At 40.1% G+C, this 18842-nt stretch overlaps 1 protein-coding gene across 1 annotated transcript in view; it reads left to right on the top strand.

Moving 5' to 3' along the window:
- Positions 1–18842, top strand: part of LOC141272792 (BPI fold-containing family C protein-like) — a 41542-nt gene that overhangs the window by 6635 nt on the left and 16065 nt on the right. Inside the window, exons 3-10 of the mRNA XM_073683859.1 lie at positions 383–494; positions 1785–1913; positions 1998–2153; positions 8233–8296; positions 9662–9722; positions 10486–10577; positions 15766–15945; positions 16039–16086. Of these exons, the coding sequence (XP_073539960.1) occupies positions 383–494; positions 1785–1913; positions 1998–2153; positions 8233–8296; positions 9662–9722; positions 10486–10577; positions 15766–15945; positions 16039–16086 (842 nt within the window). The remainder of the gene's footprint in view (positions 1–382; positions 495–1784; positions 1914–1997; positions 2154–8232; positions 8297–9661; positions 9723–10485; positions 10578–15765; positions 15946–16038; positions 16087–18842) is intronic.

The raw sequence follows: 18842 nt of genomic DNA, 5'->3' as shown, positions 1-18842 counted from the left end.
AATCAAATCTTCACACTTCACAATGTGGTCTTTCGAGTTGAATGGCTTTATAACAATTCTGTAGTCTCAGCAGAGACCAGCATCTGGTAAGGAACAATCATACCCATTAGGTACCTGACTTTTGGTAGTCAGTACAATTTACATTAAATTGCAATTAAAAAAATTGGTAATATTTTTACCTAACATAGCATTTTTCATTTATGAGGGCCACATGATGCCGCTAATCCAAAAATCAGAATGTAAATGTTCTACAGTCCAATAACTTCAATGATAAACTTTTATTTTCTTTCTGTGTCCAGTGTCTACAGTTTTTTCCAAAGGAATTCAAGTATCAGATTAAAGTTTTCTTTAAAATAAAGTAACATTTCTCTATTTTACTTAGGAGTGGAATATCTAGTGAGTGAAATGATGTCAAATAACACTGTATACCAGCTACCAGATATGGTCGGGAGGGAAAACATAGCATCTGAAGATATGAGCTATGAGTTCACACAGTGAGTAAAGTTTGGATATACTAATATATGTATAATGAATAGCATTACTGTGGATGCATTATACAGATACTCCTCATGGAAGGCTTGTAAGCCGAGGAGCAGGTTAGTTCAGTCACCAGGACATTACAGCACACAATTTCTTATGTTTCACGATACGGCCAGTGCCTTGGTGTCTTAGCAATAGTTACTGTACATGTACAGCAGCCTTGTGCTATCACTGTGTAGAGTAGGCTTAGTTCCTGAGCTCGCTCCATGCAGCATGGGTTCCGGCTATGTTACATAGCCAACACCTGACAATAAATGATGCATCCAGCAGCTTTTAACAGGTTTCAAAGTGGCATCTGTCACTTTTGGCAAGCATCGGAACTCCTCTGCTAGACGTGATCGCTGGGTGCTGATCAGTTGTCATGGCGGTCAAGGGCCTTCTGATGACCCCCATCTCAATGTCTGCTATTTGAGATCTCCAACAAAAGACATCTCCTATGAGATCCATCATCAGTTTCATAATACAATGCAATACTATAGTATTGCAGTATACTACATAGATGATCAAGCGCTCATAGGTTCAAGTCCCCTTTATAATTTAACATAATAAGGAAAAAATGAACATATATGCTATTGCTGATTGTGTTTTAGCCTGAACTATTAAAGAATAAAATATTGATCCCATGCTGCAAACTAGCACAGAAAATTGCAAAGCGAATAACTAAGGGGTCCATACCTTTCAAGCTTACTAGGATTATGACCTATTGCTCACAATAATATATAAATGAAGAGGAAGGAGTAATAGACAGCTTGCCCTTGCTGCACAGACCACCCATAAAACATGTAATACCATCTGAGATAAACAGAATAATAGTTACACATTAACTATTCATTGAAAAGATGAAGGTATTCTCATCGCTACTTGCAATACAGTAGTTCTTTTCCAGAGAGCTATTCCTTCCAACTCCCGCCATAAACATGCATGATTAGCTCGGCAAAGCATGAATGTACTGTGTATTCAGTGAAGAGAAAAAAATAAGTCACTGCCAGACTAATTTAGCAGCGGCTTATCTTCTGCAAGAATAAAGGATCGGCCATGTTGAAACCCACCATGTCCGATCCTGTTTTCTCCCAATATCTACTCAGGTTTGGTTTGTTACACCCACATTTAATGTATATGGGCACCTTAACTTGGTCAACTGATGAAGAAGAAGATATACTAATAATAATTTAACAAAGCTGCGGTAAATAATAACATCAACCAGTACAGTTAATCCTCTTGCTTCTTTTTGATCATCTGTCTAGGATACGAATGGTAAAGTTTCATCATGGAACTATTTCTTCACAGTGGGTGCCTGAGACTGGAATGCATGTATTAATGGAAAATGGCAAAGCTATAATCAACTCTAACTGGAAACTAGACAGCTGGCTAATGTAAGCATTCAATGGCTGGAAACTGAACCCTACATTTTAAAAATGAAACAGTGAAAATTAATGAATTTTTTATTTTCATTTCAGCAATGATAGTGGATCATGTGTGCTGACCTTAATTGGGTTATCGGTCAACATCATGATGGGGATTCGACGAATCGATCCAGGTGTGCCATCCATATACCTGCTTGACTGCCAGTCTAGTGTTCAAGATGTTGATATCCAGATGTTGGGTGGAGTAAGGTAATAAACTAGTATGGACATTCAAATTTTTTCGTTATTTATATGATTTCTGTTTTGAAAAAAAGAGAAATATGCTACAGCACTACATAATACTTAATGTAATCAATCATTTTGTTTAAGCATACCTGCCAACTTGGAAAGGACATAAGGAGATTCTGAAAGGAGGAGTAGGTCTCATGCCCCACTCATTTGTTTAGGACATGCCCTCAATCCACAATTGCAATAAAAAATATTCAACCACTGCAAATTAGGCTTACAAGCAAAGTTTACAAACTTTCTACAGTTAGCAATAAACCAACAGTAACAATGTATATACAGTCATGGCCAAAAGTATTGAGAATGACATCAAAATTATATTTTCACATGATCTTCTGGCCTCTGGTTTTTATTAGTGTTTGTCTGATGTTTATATCACATACAGAAATATAATTGCAATCATATTATGAGTACCAATAGGTTATATTGACAGTTAGAATGAGTTAATGCAGCAAGTCAATATTTGCAGTGTTGCCCCTTCTTCTTCAAGACCTCTCTAATTCTCCCTGGCATGCTCTCAATCAACTTTTGGACCAAATCCTGACTGATAGCAGTCCATTCTTGCATAATCAATGCTTGCATTTTGCCAGAATTTGTTGGTTTTTGTTTGTCCACCCGTTTCTTGATGATTGACCACAAGTTCTCAATGGGATTATGATCTGGGGAGTTTCCAGGCCATGGACCCAAAATCTCTATGTTTTGTTCCATGAGCCATTTAGTTATCACCTTTGCTTTATGGCAAGGTGCTCCATCATGCTGGAAAAGGCATTGTTGGGCGCCAAACTGCTCTTGGACGGTTGGGAGAAGTTGCTCTTGGAGGACATTCTGGTACCATTCTTTATTCATGGCTGTGTTTTTAGGCAAGACTGTGAGTGAGCCGATTCCCTTGGCTGAGAAGCAACCCCACACATGAATGGTTTCAGGATGCTTTACAGTTGGCATGAGACAAGACTGGTGGTAGCGCTCACCTCTTCTTCTCCGAATAAGCTGTTTTCCAGATGTCCCAAACAATCGAAAAGGGGATTCATCAGAGAAAATGACTTTGCCCCAGTCCTCAGTAGTCCACTCCCTGTACCTTTTGCAGAATATCAGTCGGTCCCTGATGTTTTTTTCTGGAGAGAAGTGGCTTCTTTGCTGCCCTCCTTGAATCCAGCCCTTGCTCAAAGAGTCTCCGCCTCACAGTGCGTGCAGAAGCACTCACACCAGCCTGCTGCCATTCCTGAGCAAGCTCGGCACTGCTGGTAGTCCGATCCCGCAGCTGAAACAGTTTTAAGATACGGTCCTGGCGCTTGCTGGTCTTTCTTGGGCGCCATGGAGCCTTTTTGACAACAATGGAAGCTCTCTCCTTGAAGTTCTTGATGATGCGATAGATTGTTGACTGAGGTGCAATCTTTGTAGCTGCGATACTCTTCCCTGTTAGGCCATTTTTGTGCAGTGCAATGATGGCTGCACGTGTTTCTTTAGAGATAACCATGGTTAACTGAAGAGAAACAATGATACCAAGAACCAGCCTACTTTTAAAGTGTCCAGTGATGTCATTCTTACTTAATCATGACTGATTGATCGCCAGCCCTGTCCTCATCAACACCCACACCAGTGTTAATGGATCAATCACTAAAACGATGTTAGCTGCTCCTTTTAAGGCAGGACTGCAATGATGTTGAAATGTGTTTTGGGGGTTAAAGTTCATTTTCTGGGCAAATATTGACTTTGCAAGTACAGTAATTGCTGTTAAGCTGATCACTCTTTGACATTCAGGAGTATATGCAAATTGCCATTACAAAAAATGAAGCAGTAAACTTTGGAAAAATTACTATTTGTCTCATTCTCAATACTTTTGGCCATGACTGTACAGTGGGGAAAATAAGTGTTTGATATACTGCCGATTTTGCAAGTTTTCCCACCTACAAAGAATGGAGAGATCTGTAATTTTTATCATAGGCACACTTCAACTGTGAGAGACAGAAACTAAAGAAAAATCAAGAAAATCACATTGTATGATTTTTTAAATAATTAAATTACATTTTATTGCATGAAATAAGTATTTGATCACCTACCAACCAGCAAGAATTCTGGCTCTCACACCTGTTCATTTTTCTTTAAGGAGCCCTCCTACTCTGCACTCATTACCTGTATTAACTGCACCGGTTTGAACTCGCTACTTGTATAAAAGACACCTGTCCACACACTCAATCACACTCTAACCTCTCCACCATGGCCAAGACCAAAGAGCTGTCTAAGGACACCAGGGACAAAATTGTAGACCTGTACAGGGTGGGGATGGGCTACAGGACAATAGGCAAGCAGCTTGTTGAGAAGGCAACAACTGTTGGCGTAATTATTAGACAATGGGAGAAACACAAGATGACTGTCAATCTTCCTCAGTCTGGGGCTCCATGCAAGAACTCACCTCGTGGGGTAAGGCTGTGTGCCCACGATGCATTTTTTAAGCATTTCCGCAGCAGCAAAAACGCTGCAGAAACGCTTAAAAAACGCATGGTAGAAGGCCTGTCATGTTCCCCAATGATAATCCGCATGTGCTGTGCACATGCTGCGGAAATTTCCGTTGCGGATTATCATTGCGGAAAAAAACGCAGCACTACCAATTATTTTGCGGAATTGCTGCGTTTTCGCCGCCATTGACTTGCATTAGACCGCATGGATTACGCATCACTGTATATGTAGATGCGCATTCCATGCGTTCTAATGTGCGGATGGTACCCAGGTCTAGAGAAGAGGAGACTCTCCTCCGGACCTGGGTACCATAGAAACTGTAAAAAAAAAAAAGAATAAAATAAAAAATAAATATATACTTACCTTCTGGCGGCCCCTGCTCTCCTTCTCTTCACTTGCCGGCAGTTCACGATGGACTGAAGGACCTGCGCTGACGTCAGAGTCATGTGACGGGTCACGCGACGCTGGCATCGGCAGGTCCTTCAGTGTAACGCGATCTGCCGGCAGCCGGGACAGTGAAGCAAGACAGTGCGGGCCATTGGTAAGTATATATTTATTTTTTTATTTTTTGACATTCTATCGGGTCACAGTATATAAATCTATGCTGTTTGCATGGATTTATATAGTGTGACCAAGTTGACAAGCACTTTCCAAGTGATGCTAAAATCGCTTGGAAAGCGCTTGTCAACCCGCATGCGGAAATGCTAGTGAAGAACGCTTCACTTCCGCTTGTCTCTGGCAGGAAAACGCATGTACAATCTGCATGCGTTTTTTTCTGCCAGGGAGATGCAGAAACGCTCAGGAAAAAATCCTGAGCATTTCTGCATCGTGGGCACATAGCCTAAGGATGATTCTGAGAAAGGTCAGGAATCAGCCCAGAACTACTCGATAGGACCTGGTCAATGACCTGAAGAAAGCTGGGACCACGGTCTCAAATATTACCGTTAGTAACACACTACACCGTCATGGATTAAAATCCTGCAGGACACGCAAGGTCCCACTGCTCACGCCAGCACATGTTCAGGTATGTTTGAAGTTTGCCAATGATCATCTGGATGATCCAGAGGAGGCATGGGAGAAGGTCATGTGGTCAGATGAGACCAAAATAGAACTTTTTGGAATCAACTCCACTCGTCGTGTTTGGGGAAAAAAGGATGAGTACAACCCCAAGAACTCCGTCCCAACCATGAAACATGGTGAGGGTAACATCATACTTTGGTGGTGCTTTTCTGCAAAGGGGACAGGACAACAGCACCAAATTGAAGGGAGGATGGACGGTGTTATGTAAAATCATCATAGCCACCATTCACTGAATTGAATTTTTCCCTTTTCTGATCCTTCCTTCTAATGTCTTTCTGGAACACCTAAACCTTCTCTGGGGCATCCTTCTCTCTGTGCTACAAATAGGCCCCTGCTTCCCCTGAAGCAGGATTTAAATGCATTTCTCAATGTATCAGCATTTAAACACTCTTTACTATGAAAATACAAATAGTAAAAGGCTTTATTTGCATGAGCTCAACATCCACTTCACTTTCTTATGTCCAGATGAATGCAAAAAGAAAAAAAAAAGTTATCAGCTTACAACTCCATGGAAAACAAATCAATATTATTCAATTACTTGGTGCACAGAGGAAAAAGGAGGGCTTGCTTTCCAGAGACAGAACATGTAGATAAAGTGGATATGGTCCAGCACTCAGGATAAAAGTAATTTCTTCTTTGTTTCATGACAAATACACACAATAGAAAAATTAAAAACAAAGTGAAAATAACACTTTGAGTGGAAAAAATCCAACTCTTCTCATGGTCTATAACAAACACAGTGTGAATGTCCTCTTTAAAAACACAGCACATGGGGAATAAATCCCATAATGCACTACAGTACTTAAAACCTAAATGCCTTCTGACACCACTTCAACTCGCGTTTCTCCCTGACAAAGCGATAGCGAAACGCTCGTTGAAGTGGTGTGAAGGAGCTGTTCTGTGCCATACCTGGTCAGTATGATGTCTTCAACCCTTTAGAAGTTATAAGAATCATTTTTGATACCTTACTTCAGATCTTGGATACTGCGGCATTGTGCATTATTTATTTATTTTACTTGAAATTATCATTTTGCTTTTTTTTGGTCTCGACACATATTTAATAATATCCACCAATTATGTATTTAAATTAGTGTTAATGCACAGTGCACTTTCTATAATCAGTATTATTGAAGTATTGTACAATTTACCTCTAATTATGGCACATCCATCCCTCTCCTTTTTATAACATTTTGTATCTTGTCCCTTGTGTGTTATGTGTTTTAATGAGTCATTCTTATTTATGAAAGTAATAAAGTGATTCATACGATAATATAGCCTACCTTTTTAATACATTTTGTTGGACTAACCAACTTTATGCCCCGCGGGTATTAGAAATAAACATGTAAGGTCAAAAGTATATTTCCTAGAGTGGTACCTCTTTTAAATATACGAATCCTTCATCCAGGATTATTTTAGATTTATTGTCTTGAAATAAAATGGTTAAATATTTCTTGATAATATTGGGTCACAAAATATACTGGATTACGGTACTGATTATCCCGCTTGTTACTATTACGAATGAGATGAGAATGATTTTTCTTGGATGTTATATTTCTGTCTCTTTTAAGCATCTACTGTAAGGATTATATATTCTTGCTGTCAACCTATTATCAACAATATTTAATTTCTTTTTGTAATCCAGATAATGTGAACAGGATCTGAATGCTCTGGCATACGCTGTCACTGTAATGCTTTTCACTGTAGGTTTCGAAAGATTGCTAGTAGCCTCTAAAATGGTAATTATGGCAGTAGGTTTCCTATAAATTCCTCAGAGAGGAAGAGAACTAGAACTCTAGTGCCACCTATTGGAAATGGCAATCCTAAAAGTCAATATTGACCCTTTAAACAAGCCTGTAATGATTTTACATCCTTGATTTTCAGATTAAAACAAGTAATAGCACTTACTATATATATATATATATATATATATATATATATATATATATATATATATATATATATATATTTATTGTTTAAATAAGAGATGAAAGCTGGCACAAATGATTCATGAGTCTCTCAGATGATGAAGATATCATCTATGAATCGTACGTGCCAACCAATACAGTAGATCTCAATAAAGGATTGTATTTAGAATACAAGTAAAAAACCTCTCACCATGCTATATATTAAGGGTTAAGTCTCTCTATCATACCATGTAGTATTTCCTCATCATTTAGGTTTTAATTACCTCAGTGCATTATGGGATCTACTTCTTATGTCCTCTGTTTTATAAAGAGGGCATTCACATAGTGTGGTTTGTTATACACCATGAGTAGAGAGGCTTTTTTTTTCCCACTCGAAACGCGTTGGTTAAACTTTATATTTAATTTTTCTATCATGTATAATTTTATGAAATAAAGAAGAAATTACTTTTTATCCTAAGTGCTGGACTACCTCCACTTTAACTTTACATGTTCTGTCCAAATAATTTAACATAGAAAATCTGACAATGACTGTTTCTACAGTATTTCACCATGTAGCTCATAATTAATTATTCTCTGTTTTCCAGCTATGTCTTTGACAGCCTAAAAGAACCCATTCAAGATGTGGTAAAACGAAGTGTTACTCAGCAGGTGAGCGGCACCAGAGTGTTTTGGTGCAGTACTCCTAATAGATACAAGATTGTAATCTTTTTATTAAAGGGGATGTCTCATCAGGACAACACCTGTCCATGGACTCTATTAGGAAAAAAGCAGATTATGTTCTGCCGGACATATATCTATGCATTACCTGGATTGGCATTCATCATAAAATACTCTGTTTCTTCTGCTGCAGCAAATGCAAGGAAAATATTTCGCTTGTTGCAGCAATAAGCAATGAAATAATGTCTTTATGAAAAGTTAGTACTTATTCTGGTTATAGCTAATCATATCATCCTTATTATTTTATCAAGAATTTAAAAAAAAAAAACATTAATTACCTTTATAGGCAGTAAAGCCCTGTGTGTTTTTGTATAGTATGAGCATACATTTGGAGGAGAACCTATATTGCAAAATTAATGAAATGCATAATTGGCAATTTCTTAAACTGATGCTGAATGTGGACTCCCGGCTGGTATGAATCTGTATTAGTGCAGGTGCAGATGACTGTATTTTCGGTCTGAGTGCAATCCGACAAAACATCGGAACACACTTGGATCATTGTTAATCTACTGGGCCTTGCACATGTCCAATTTTTTTCCTCAGACAGAGCCCGTCTGAGGAAAAATATCACAATATGCACAATTTACATCCAATATTACTCCCTAAAGAATGCTTCCTCTACATACTGAAATACTAGAATATTGCAGTATATAAAAAAATACATTCTCCATTGAAGACCAGCTAAAGGATGGACTTCTTGGAAGGACTTAAATGGCAGCCATGGGGGCCTTCAGCAGGCCCCTGGCTGCTATGACAATCCACTGGCGCCTTGTGATTGCATCAATAAACAAACATAACATAACATATCTATAAGCCCCATGCACCCAGTATATGCCAAAAGAGTGCTCTTTAAGCATTAGCTGGCCAGTGGCGGACACAAACAAGAGAAGACCCCTGTGCAAGAACAATATATGGGGCCTTTATAGTCCAATAGCTCATCATAATGCACAATTTCACCTGCTTTGGGGGGGGAAGAAGTGGGCACCTTATCTCTTGGGTCCCTGTACGTTGTACAGGTTGCACTAATGATGCCAGCCCCTGAGCTGGCCCACTATGCAGCAGCAGAATTTTTTTCATTTTTATACTGTATAGGAAGGTGTGTAGTCTGTTGCATTTTCCTATACAGTACTGAGGGATAGATTAAACTAATAAGTATATGCCCAGGAATACTGCAGACTCATACCTCCAACGTAAGAAAGAAGAGAGATGTGTACGGAGTGTAAACAATATACACATGTTTCACTATGTGGATTATAATAGATTATAACATGTAATAATCTACGGTCTCTATTATAGCTGTGTTCATCTATGAGAAAAGAAGTAAAGAAATGGGATCAGTCATTTAATCAGTTAAACTGTAAGTACCAGAAATGCACTGCCAAAATGGTTATGAAATGGGTGGTAACACATCAGTTATTGTTCAAATATTGTTCTAATATCAATTGTCATGTATGTGTTTTTAGTACTAATATCATTTAGTAACCATAGGGGAAATATAATCCAATGTCTTAGGCCTCATTCACACGTTCGTGTTTAAACACATACATGAAAAAATGGTACCAATGTCATTAGTGTTTTGGATCAGTGTGGTATTGGTGTACGGCCCATGTGTCCATTTTTACCATCATTGTGTCATCAGTGTTTTTCACGGATGGTTAAATAAATTAATTAAAAGCTTCTCCTATACTTTGCAATGTTAAATAGGTACAGCACACGGCAGGCACATTTATGCCATCTGTGTTCAATACGTATTTTTCAAAGACCCATATACTTGTACTGGCATTTTTCATCCATGATACCTGAAAAAAAATAACATGTCTCTGTGAGTTTTGCACGGACACAGTCTGTGAAAAAACAGACATGTGAATAGCCACAAAGAGTATAATGGGTACATATTTAAAAACATGGATAGAATATGTACTATATGTGTAACACGGACGTCTGAATGAAGCTTTAGCCCATCGATACTCTCCAAAATTGTGATGATATAATAATATTTTAGGATGGAGCTGTAGGCTGACATTTTTCTTCTACAACCAAATTGTCTATTCCTGAGCTATAACTTAAAAAATGTTATAATCATTGCTAGACTTATATTATTTTATGACATTTTGTTTCAGTAAATTTGACCCTAAATCATTTAATCAAGTTTGACCTCTCGCTTGTGGGTAATCCAGAAATTTCTAATCTCTATGCCAACATGGGATTAAAGGTAAGAGATTCCCATCTGCCATACCAAGGTTTGGTAAACTATGATTCCAAGGCTCATTTCTATCACCAAAAACAGTACAAACAACTGATTGCTATCTTCTAGATTCATTTATTGTAAAATGATACAATTCTGCTAAATTTGCTGTCACTTCATAGGAGTTTTCACTGTTTACTCTTCAGCAGTGATGCACAAACGTGCTTGGTTAAGGGGTTAACCAAGCATGCTCGGGTGCTTCCTGAGTAGCTTCGGCGTGCTCGAAAACTATTTTCGAGTAGCCGTGGCTGCATGTCTTGCGTTTGTTAGACAGCGGCGACACATGCAGGGATTACCTAACAAATAGGCAATCCCTGTATGTGTCGCTGAAAGCTGAAAGACATATGTGGCGCCCCTGCGGGTTCAGTCACTACAGAGGTACTGCATCTCACCCAGAGGTGTGGTATCCCACTCTCAGGTAAGGATGGAGTACTGCCCGGGACCCACACACTTGCATCCATTACACTCCACTTCAGAGGGAAGGGCGAGATTGCTCCTAAGGGACAGCACAGTCCCTGGTCCCTGGCTGGAGGGTGGAACCATGTAGTGGGTGTGGGTGGAGGAGATAGTTTAGGGGAGCACTTCAGCAGGAGTATAAGAAAGCAAGGGACCATCTAGAAGCAGCCAGTCCTGCTCAGGAGAGCAGTGGAGGAGGTCCAGGCTCCTGTGCTTGGAGCAGGAGTTGAGAGGAGTGGGGCCTAGTAAGAGAGGCCCATGAGAGAGAGAGATAGAGAGAACGGGAGCAGAGGGAAGGCTCCAGAGACAGAGGGAATCCCAGGGGCACGGTGAGTGCAGGAAACCACCCATGTGCCCGAATCTGCAGGAACGTGGAGGGATCAGGCCGCAGAGGGGACCGGCCCCTAAACTAGTGGAGAACTACAAGGCTCAGCTAGATAACCAGAGGCTGCTGTACTTGCAAGGTGCAGCTGCCAACCACCACAATTATATCGCCGAAAAGGTGGCCACAGAGGGTCCAGGGGACTGCAGGTCGCCTGACAAGATCCGAGGCTACCGGCTTGGGACACGGATTGTGAGGCGCAGGGCAGGAGGGTGAGAGCCAGCACAGGAAGACGACCGAGGAAGGCACATAAAACGAGGTCCCGTTTAAGTACTCCTGAGTTACTTGAGAGATTGCTGAACCCCTTCCTTGGTGAACGCAGGACGACGTGGGAGGTTACTCTAGTACTGGTAACCTGGAGTTCAACAACTGAGAGTAAACCTTGAAGACTGCACCCCACTGTGTCCTGGAATTATTATCTGCGCCATCCCCTGCACTACACTGCACAGCAACATCTATAACATCACCATCTACACTGCCCTGGAGCTAAGCTCTGCCTGTGGAAAGCTGAACCAACTCTACTGCGTCACCATCAGCTCCAGAGGATCTGCAGTGCAGCAGCGGCTCCATATAGCCGCATACCACAGGTGGCATCACGGAAATTAAACTATAAAAACTATAAATCCCCTTTTATTGACTGCCCTGGGTCACGGACCGGGTCACTGCCACTGTGACATTCCCCCAGCACCGACCGGCCCGGCTACCGAGTACCCCATGGCCCAGGGGGCACGTCACAAGCAGCCGCGGTGACTCGAAAACAAGAATCACTACTCTCCAGGGAAAAAAATCTTTTCTGATTCTTTAACCCTTTAGTAGTCAAACCTAAATGGGTCTTTAAGTAGTTGTCCGTTGAAAATAAGTTATCATCTATACACAGCATAGGTGATAACTTATCAATCGGTGAGAATCAGACCGCTGAGACCTGCAGCAATTGGCAGATCTGGTAACTTCTATCCCCATTATAATTTAATGACAGTGCACATGCTCAACTGCCACTCTGCCTATGGCTTTTGTCAGCAGCCAATACCATAGACAATGAATTGAATGAGAGGTGAACATCCAGCCTGCTGCTCTATTTTGTAACAGGCATAAAAGTTCTTTATCAGGGAGCACAGTAACAAAATTTTTACTATGTACAAGAATATTTACTATGTTCAAATAGTAAATATTTAACACAAATCTGTCAATACAAACTGCATACATTATTAAATACTTTTTATATACAGGGTGGGCCATTTATATGGATACACCTAAATGGGAATGGTTGGTGATATCAACTTTCTGTTTGTGGCACATTAGCATATGGGAGGGGGAAAACTTTTTTCGTATCTTGATGGTATGGTGTGGTATCTGGGATACAAAGATAGTGTGGCCATTCTTCATCAATGGAAACGTCAATGCCACTGGATATCTGAAATTGCTACATGATGATGTGTTGCCCTCTTTATGCACTGAAGATGGCACATTCCCTGAGTTTTTCCAACAAGATGGTGCACCACCACATTATGGGTGTCAGGTCCGAGCATTCCTACATGAACAGTTTCCTGGAAAGTGGATCGGTCATCGTGGGCCACTTGAATGGCCACTAAGGTCTCCCGATCTGACCCCCTTAGACTTTTATCTTTGGGGTCATCTGAAGGGAATTGTCTATGCTGTGAAGATACGAGATGTGCAGCATCTGAAACAACGGATACTGGAAGCCTGTGCTAGCATTTCTTCTGCGGTGTTGCTATCAGTGTGTCAAGAGTGGGAGAAGAGTGCTGCATTGACAATCCAACACAATGGGCAGCACTTTGAACATATTTTATAAGTGGTCATAAACTTGTAAAAAACTCATGAAAGAATAAAGTTACGTTAAAACCAAGCACACCATTGTTTTTCTTATGAAATTCTCAATAAGTTTGATGTGTCACATGACCCTCTTCCCATTGAAAAAAATAAAGTTGGATCCAATATGGCCAACTTCAAAATGGCCACCATGGTCACCACTAGTGATGAGAGAGTATGTTTTTCCAGCATTCCTTACGTGTACTAAATCTGTCAAACAGTTGCAAATCATGTTCACGGAGCGATGAAAACTTAAAGCCCGAGCACTCTATAAATACTCGGTGCTCGGCCGAGTATACTCGGCAAAAGGGTTAACCGAACATACTCGCTCATCACTAGTCACCACCCATCTGGAAAAGTTTTCCCCTTCCCATAAACTAATGTGCCACAAACTGGAAGTTGATATCACCAACCATTCCCATTTAATTTAGGTGTATCGTATAAATGGCCCACCCTGTATATATATAATGCAGTGTTTTATATTATTCCATAACAGATCCTCTTTAATATGATGCTGTTTTTACACAGCAAGAATATTCTCATTTTGTTTATCTTCATCTGTCCGTATCACTATTTTATTATAGAAAATGAAAGATAACTAAAAGCTTGTCTACCTTTTCAAGCCATATACAGTCATGGCCAAAAGTGTTGGCACCCTTGAAATTATTCCAGAAAGTGAAGTATTTCTCCCAGAAAATTGTTGGAATTACACATGTTTTGTTACATACATATTTATTTCCTTTTGTGTGTATTGGAAAAACACAAAAAACAGAAAAAAAGACAAGTTGAACATAATTTCACAAAAAAACAAACAAAAATGGGCCAGAAAAAAATTGTTGGCACCCTTAACTTAATATTTGGTTGCACATCCTTTGGAATAAATAACTGCAATCAATTGCTTTCTATAACCATCAACAAGCTTCTTAAAATTCTCAACTGGAATTCTGGGCGACTCTTCTTTTGCAAACTAGTCCAGGTCTCTCATATTTGAAGGGTTCTTTCTCCCAACAGCAATTTTATGATCTCTCCACAGGTGTTCAATGGGATTTAGATCCAGACTCATTGCTGGCCACTTCAGAACTCTCCAGTGCCTTGTTTGCATCCATTTCTCGGTACTTCTTGAAGTATGTTAGGGGTCATTGTCCTGCTGAAAGGTTGATGACCTAGGATGCAAACCCAGCTTTCTGACACTGGGCACTACATTGCTACCCAAAATCCTTTGGTGTCGTTCAGATTTCATGATGTCTTGCACAAAATCAAGGCACCCAGTGTCAGAGGCAGCAAAACAACTCTCACACATTTTTGAACCTCCACCATATTTGACTGTAGGTACTGTGTTCTTTCTTTGTAGGCTTCATTCCATTTTCACATAACAGTAGAATGATGTGCTTTACCACAAGACGCTTTCCCAGAAAGATTTTGGCTTACGTACATTTAGGCAAACTGCAGCCTATCATTTTTATGTCCCTGTGTCAGCAGTGGCGTCCTCCTGGGTCTCCTGCATAGTGTTTAATTTCATTCAAATGTCGACAGATCGTTTGCAATGACACTGATGCACTCTGAACCTCCAGAACAGATTGAATTTCTTTGAAACTTGATTGGGGCTGCTTATCCTCCAACTGGACTATGCGGTATTGCAACCTTTCATCAATTTTTCTCTGCAGTCCACGTCCGGGAAGATTAGCTACAGTGCCATGGGTTGTAAACTTTTTGATTATGCTGTGCACCATGGGCAAAGGAACATCAAGATCTCTGGAGATGGATTTGTAACCTTGAGATTGATGATATTGTTTAACAATTTTGGTTCTCAAGTCCTTAGACAATTCTTTTTTCCTCTTTCTGTTCTCCATGCTTAGTGTGGCACACACAGACACACAATGCAAAGATTGAATCAACTTTTCCACTTTTTACCTAGCTTCAGGTGTGATTTTCATATTGCCCACACCTGTTACTTGCCACAAGTGAGTTTGAATGAGCATCACATGCTTAAAACAAAGTTGTTTATCCCCAATTTTTGGAAAGGTTCCAACAATTTTAACCCACCCTTTTTGGGGTTTTGTGTGAAAATATGTCCAATTTGACTTGTTTTTTCTTGCGTTGTTCCACTGCACACAAAGGAAATGTGTATAACAAAACAAGTGTAATTGCCATAATTTTCTTGGTAGAAATCCTTCATTTTCTGGAACAATTTCAAGGATGCCAACACTTTCGGCCATGACTGTATATAGTCCATGATAGCAGGGGCGGACGCCAACTGAAGAGGACCCATGTGCAAGAACAATATATGGGCCCTTTGCAGTCCAACAGCTCATCAAAATTAGACCGAATGTAAAGCGTAGCACATTGTAATTATCACAATTAAATATAATTACATTACAGGTAAAATTATTCTGTAGTATTGTCTTTTGTATGCACCGATTATGTAAGAATACTGCCAAACTGGGAGTTAAAAATGAATTTCACTTAAAATGAAAAATCTACTCCATACAGGGTTATTTCCATTCACCTAATGCATCACATAGTGGAAAAGATTTCTCTCCTGCACCCATAACAATTCCGGTCCAGAATGGCGCCATGATTTATATTGGAATCTCCCAGTCTTCATTGGAATCCCTCTGTTTTGCTTACTACTCTGCTGGTTTTTTGACTTTTCAGGTTTCTCATATGGTGGTAAGTATGAATAATCAGGATAGTAGTTAACAAGATAGTAAGTATATTGTCTTCTTACCTGTTATTGACAATTGCAATAATTATATTGTACAGGGCTCCAAAGAGTTAACAACTTCAGAGTTGGCTAACTACATTCCAGAGGTGAGTGTATTACATTAATGGATGTGAGTGTATTACATTAATGGATGTATTAGTATATAATAAGCTTTTTAGTATTTCCTGGGGAATCATCGGGCAGGCAGAGTTATGATCAGATTCCCCTTGCTTGATGGACTGAATTTCTGAGATGTTCTAGCACCAACTGATTTTACTCTCGCAGCTGATTTGATGCAACCAGTCAGTTGAAATGGGTATAATGTCTAGCACACAGTGTCTGCTCCAGAAAGAGATATGAGATCATAAATTGGGTGCAATTGTTTTATATAGTAAAAATTCTCTCCTACATCCACACAGTCACCACTGGTACTAAAGCAGATCTGTAGCCAGATTTTTACAATGCGTTTCTGCTAAGGCTGTTGTGCCTAATGTCAGAATGGATGTTTGTCCTTTCTGAAGCTCAATCTCCTTGCCTGAATGATGGCTTCCTCAGTATCCCTCTGCTGCTGCTACTGAGATCATACTGCCTTGTAGAAGCCATTAGCCAGTGTGAGTGGACAGAAACTGAATACACCTCAGCTGGACTCATAAAGTGCTCAATTTAATATCAGGATTATTCAGAAGTGCACCAATGTCATTAGGTCTAAAAGATCATTTTCTTAATATATGCAGTTTGAATTGTGAAACCTAATAACAGATCCTCTTTAATACTGTAAAAAAATAATTAATGGTAAAGATATTTGCAACAGTGTTGCGACCGCTGCAAAAATTTCACGTTTATCTCGATTTTACGTTGGTTGGAAAAATAAACCTTGTAAGCCAGGGGTTGAAAAAAATCTAACCTTGAAAGGTGTGTTGGGTCCCTTTAAATAAGGATGCACTGCCCCTGATTGGTCAGGGTGGCTTCCCTTCTCATGGATGGCAAAAGTAATGAAGGCAGCAATGAACAACAGTTCAAGGGGACTTTACTCACTGGAAGGCAATGAGTTTGATGGTTGCAAAGTCTCTTTAAAAAAGGTATTGAGATTAATCTTCACCTTGTTTACAGATACACTCTTCACTCACATGATTAAGCTGCTCTGCTTCATAGTGTCAATCCGCACCTGATCTGTGTAATAGACTAATCTCTTCCTCCTGGGTCAAATTATCTGCAGTGCATGATGGGCCTTCTTACATGCTCCTTTTCCCAAACTAGTCCCTAGAGTGGAACACCAATTGGCATGTGTTACTCACCCCTACCAGCTATCTATCTATCTTGTAGATATCACTCTTGCTTTCTGCCTGCAGATTGACTGCAACTCCTTAGGCGTTATAACACAATAAAAAACATGAGGTAAATTAAGCTGTCCATACACACAGGAGACCTGAGCAAGTCTGCTAATATTAACGTAATATTCCCCATCCCTCATTATTTCACACAGCTCTGTGTATTAACTCTTTATGCTCTGAATCCATCACTTCAGATATCACTCCTGCTACTCAACAATACCCTGACTTGATATATTAGATCTGGAGAATTTCTCCTGCAAAGTATATTGATGTTTTCTCACATTAAACATATATTATCTTCATGCATTAAACTGCACTTAATCTATTGCAGCACACATGGCATAATACACTGCTTTATACAGTACAGACCAAAAGTTTGGACACACCTTCTCATTTAAAGATTTTTGTGTATTTTCTAGACTATGGAAATTGTACATTCACACTGAAGGCATCAAAACTATGAATTAACACATGTGGAATTATATACTTAACAAAAAAGTGTGAAACAACTGAAAATATGTCTTATATTCTAGGTTCTTCAAAGTAGCCACCTTTTGCTTTGATGACTGCTTTGCACACTCTTGGCATTCTCTTGATGAGCTTCAAGAGGTAGTCACCGGAAATGGTCTTCCAACAATCTTGAAGGAGTTCCCAGAGATGCTTAGCACTTGTTGGCCCTTTTGCCTTCACTCTGCGGTCCAGCTCACCCCAAACCATCTCGATTGGGTTCAGATCTGGTGACTGTGGAGGCCAGGTCATCTGGCGTAGCACCCCATCACTCTCCTTCTTGGTCAAATAGTCCTTACACAGCCTGGAAGTGTGTTTGGGGTCATTGTCCTGTTGAAAAATAAATTATGGTCCAACTAAACGCAAACCGGACAGAATAGCATGCCGCTGCAAGATGCTGTGGTAGCCATGCTGGTTCAGTATGCCTTCAATTTTGAATAAATCCCCAACAGTGTCACCAGCAAAGCACCCCCACACCATCACACCTCCTCCTCCATGCTTCACGGTGGGAACCAGGCATGTAGAGTCCATCCGTTCACCTTTTCTGGGTTGCTCAAAGACATGGTGGTTGGAACCAAAGATCTCAAATTTGGACTCATCAGACCAAAGCACAGATTTCCACTGGTCTAATGTCCATTCCTTGTGTTCTTTAGCCCAAACAAGTCTCTTCTGCTTGTTGCCTGTGCTTAGCAGTGGTTTCCTAGCAGCTATTTTACCATGAAGGCCTGCTGCACAAAGTCTCCTCTTAACAGTTGCTGAAGAGATGAGTCTGCTGCTAGAACTCTGTGTGCCATTGACCTGGTCTCTAATCTGAGCTGCTGTTAACCTGCGATTTCTGAGGCTGGTGACTCAGATAAACTTATCCTCAGAAGCAGAGGTGACTCTTCGTCTTCCTTTCCTGGGGCGGTCCTCATGTGAGCCAGTTTCTTTGTAGCGCTTGATGGTTTTTGCAACTGCACTTGGGGACACTTTCAAAGTTTTCCCAATTTTTCGCACTGACTGACCTTCATTCTTTAAAGTAATGA

This window comes from Phyllobates terribilis, unplaced genomic scaffold (genome assembly GCF_046119375.1).
Source record: "Phyllobates terribilis strain yellow unplaced genomic scaffold, ASM4611937v1 Scaffold_5__5_contigs__length_657084704, whole genome shotgun sequence".
Taxonomy (NCBI): domain Eukaryota; kingdom Metazoa; phylum Chordata; class Amphibia; order Anura; family Dendrobatidae; genus Phyllobates; species Phyllobates terribilis.
The sequence above is the reverse complement of the archived record's forward strand: the minus strand, read 5'-3'. Positions and strand labels throughout refer to the sequence as shown.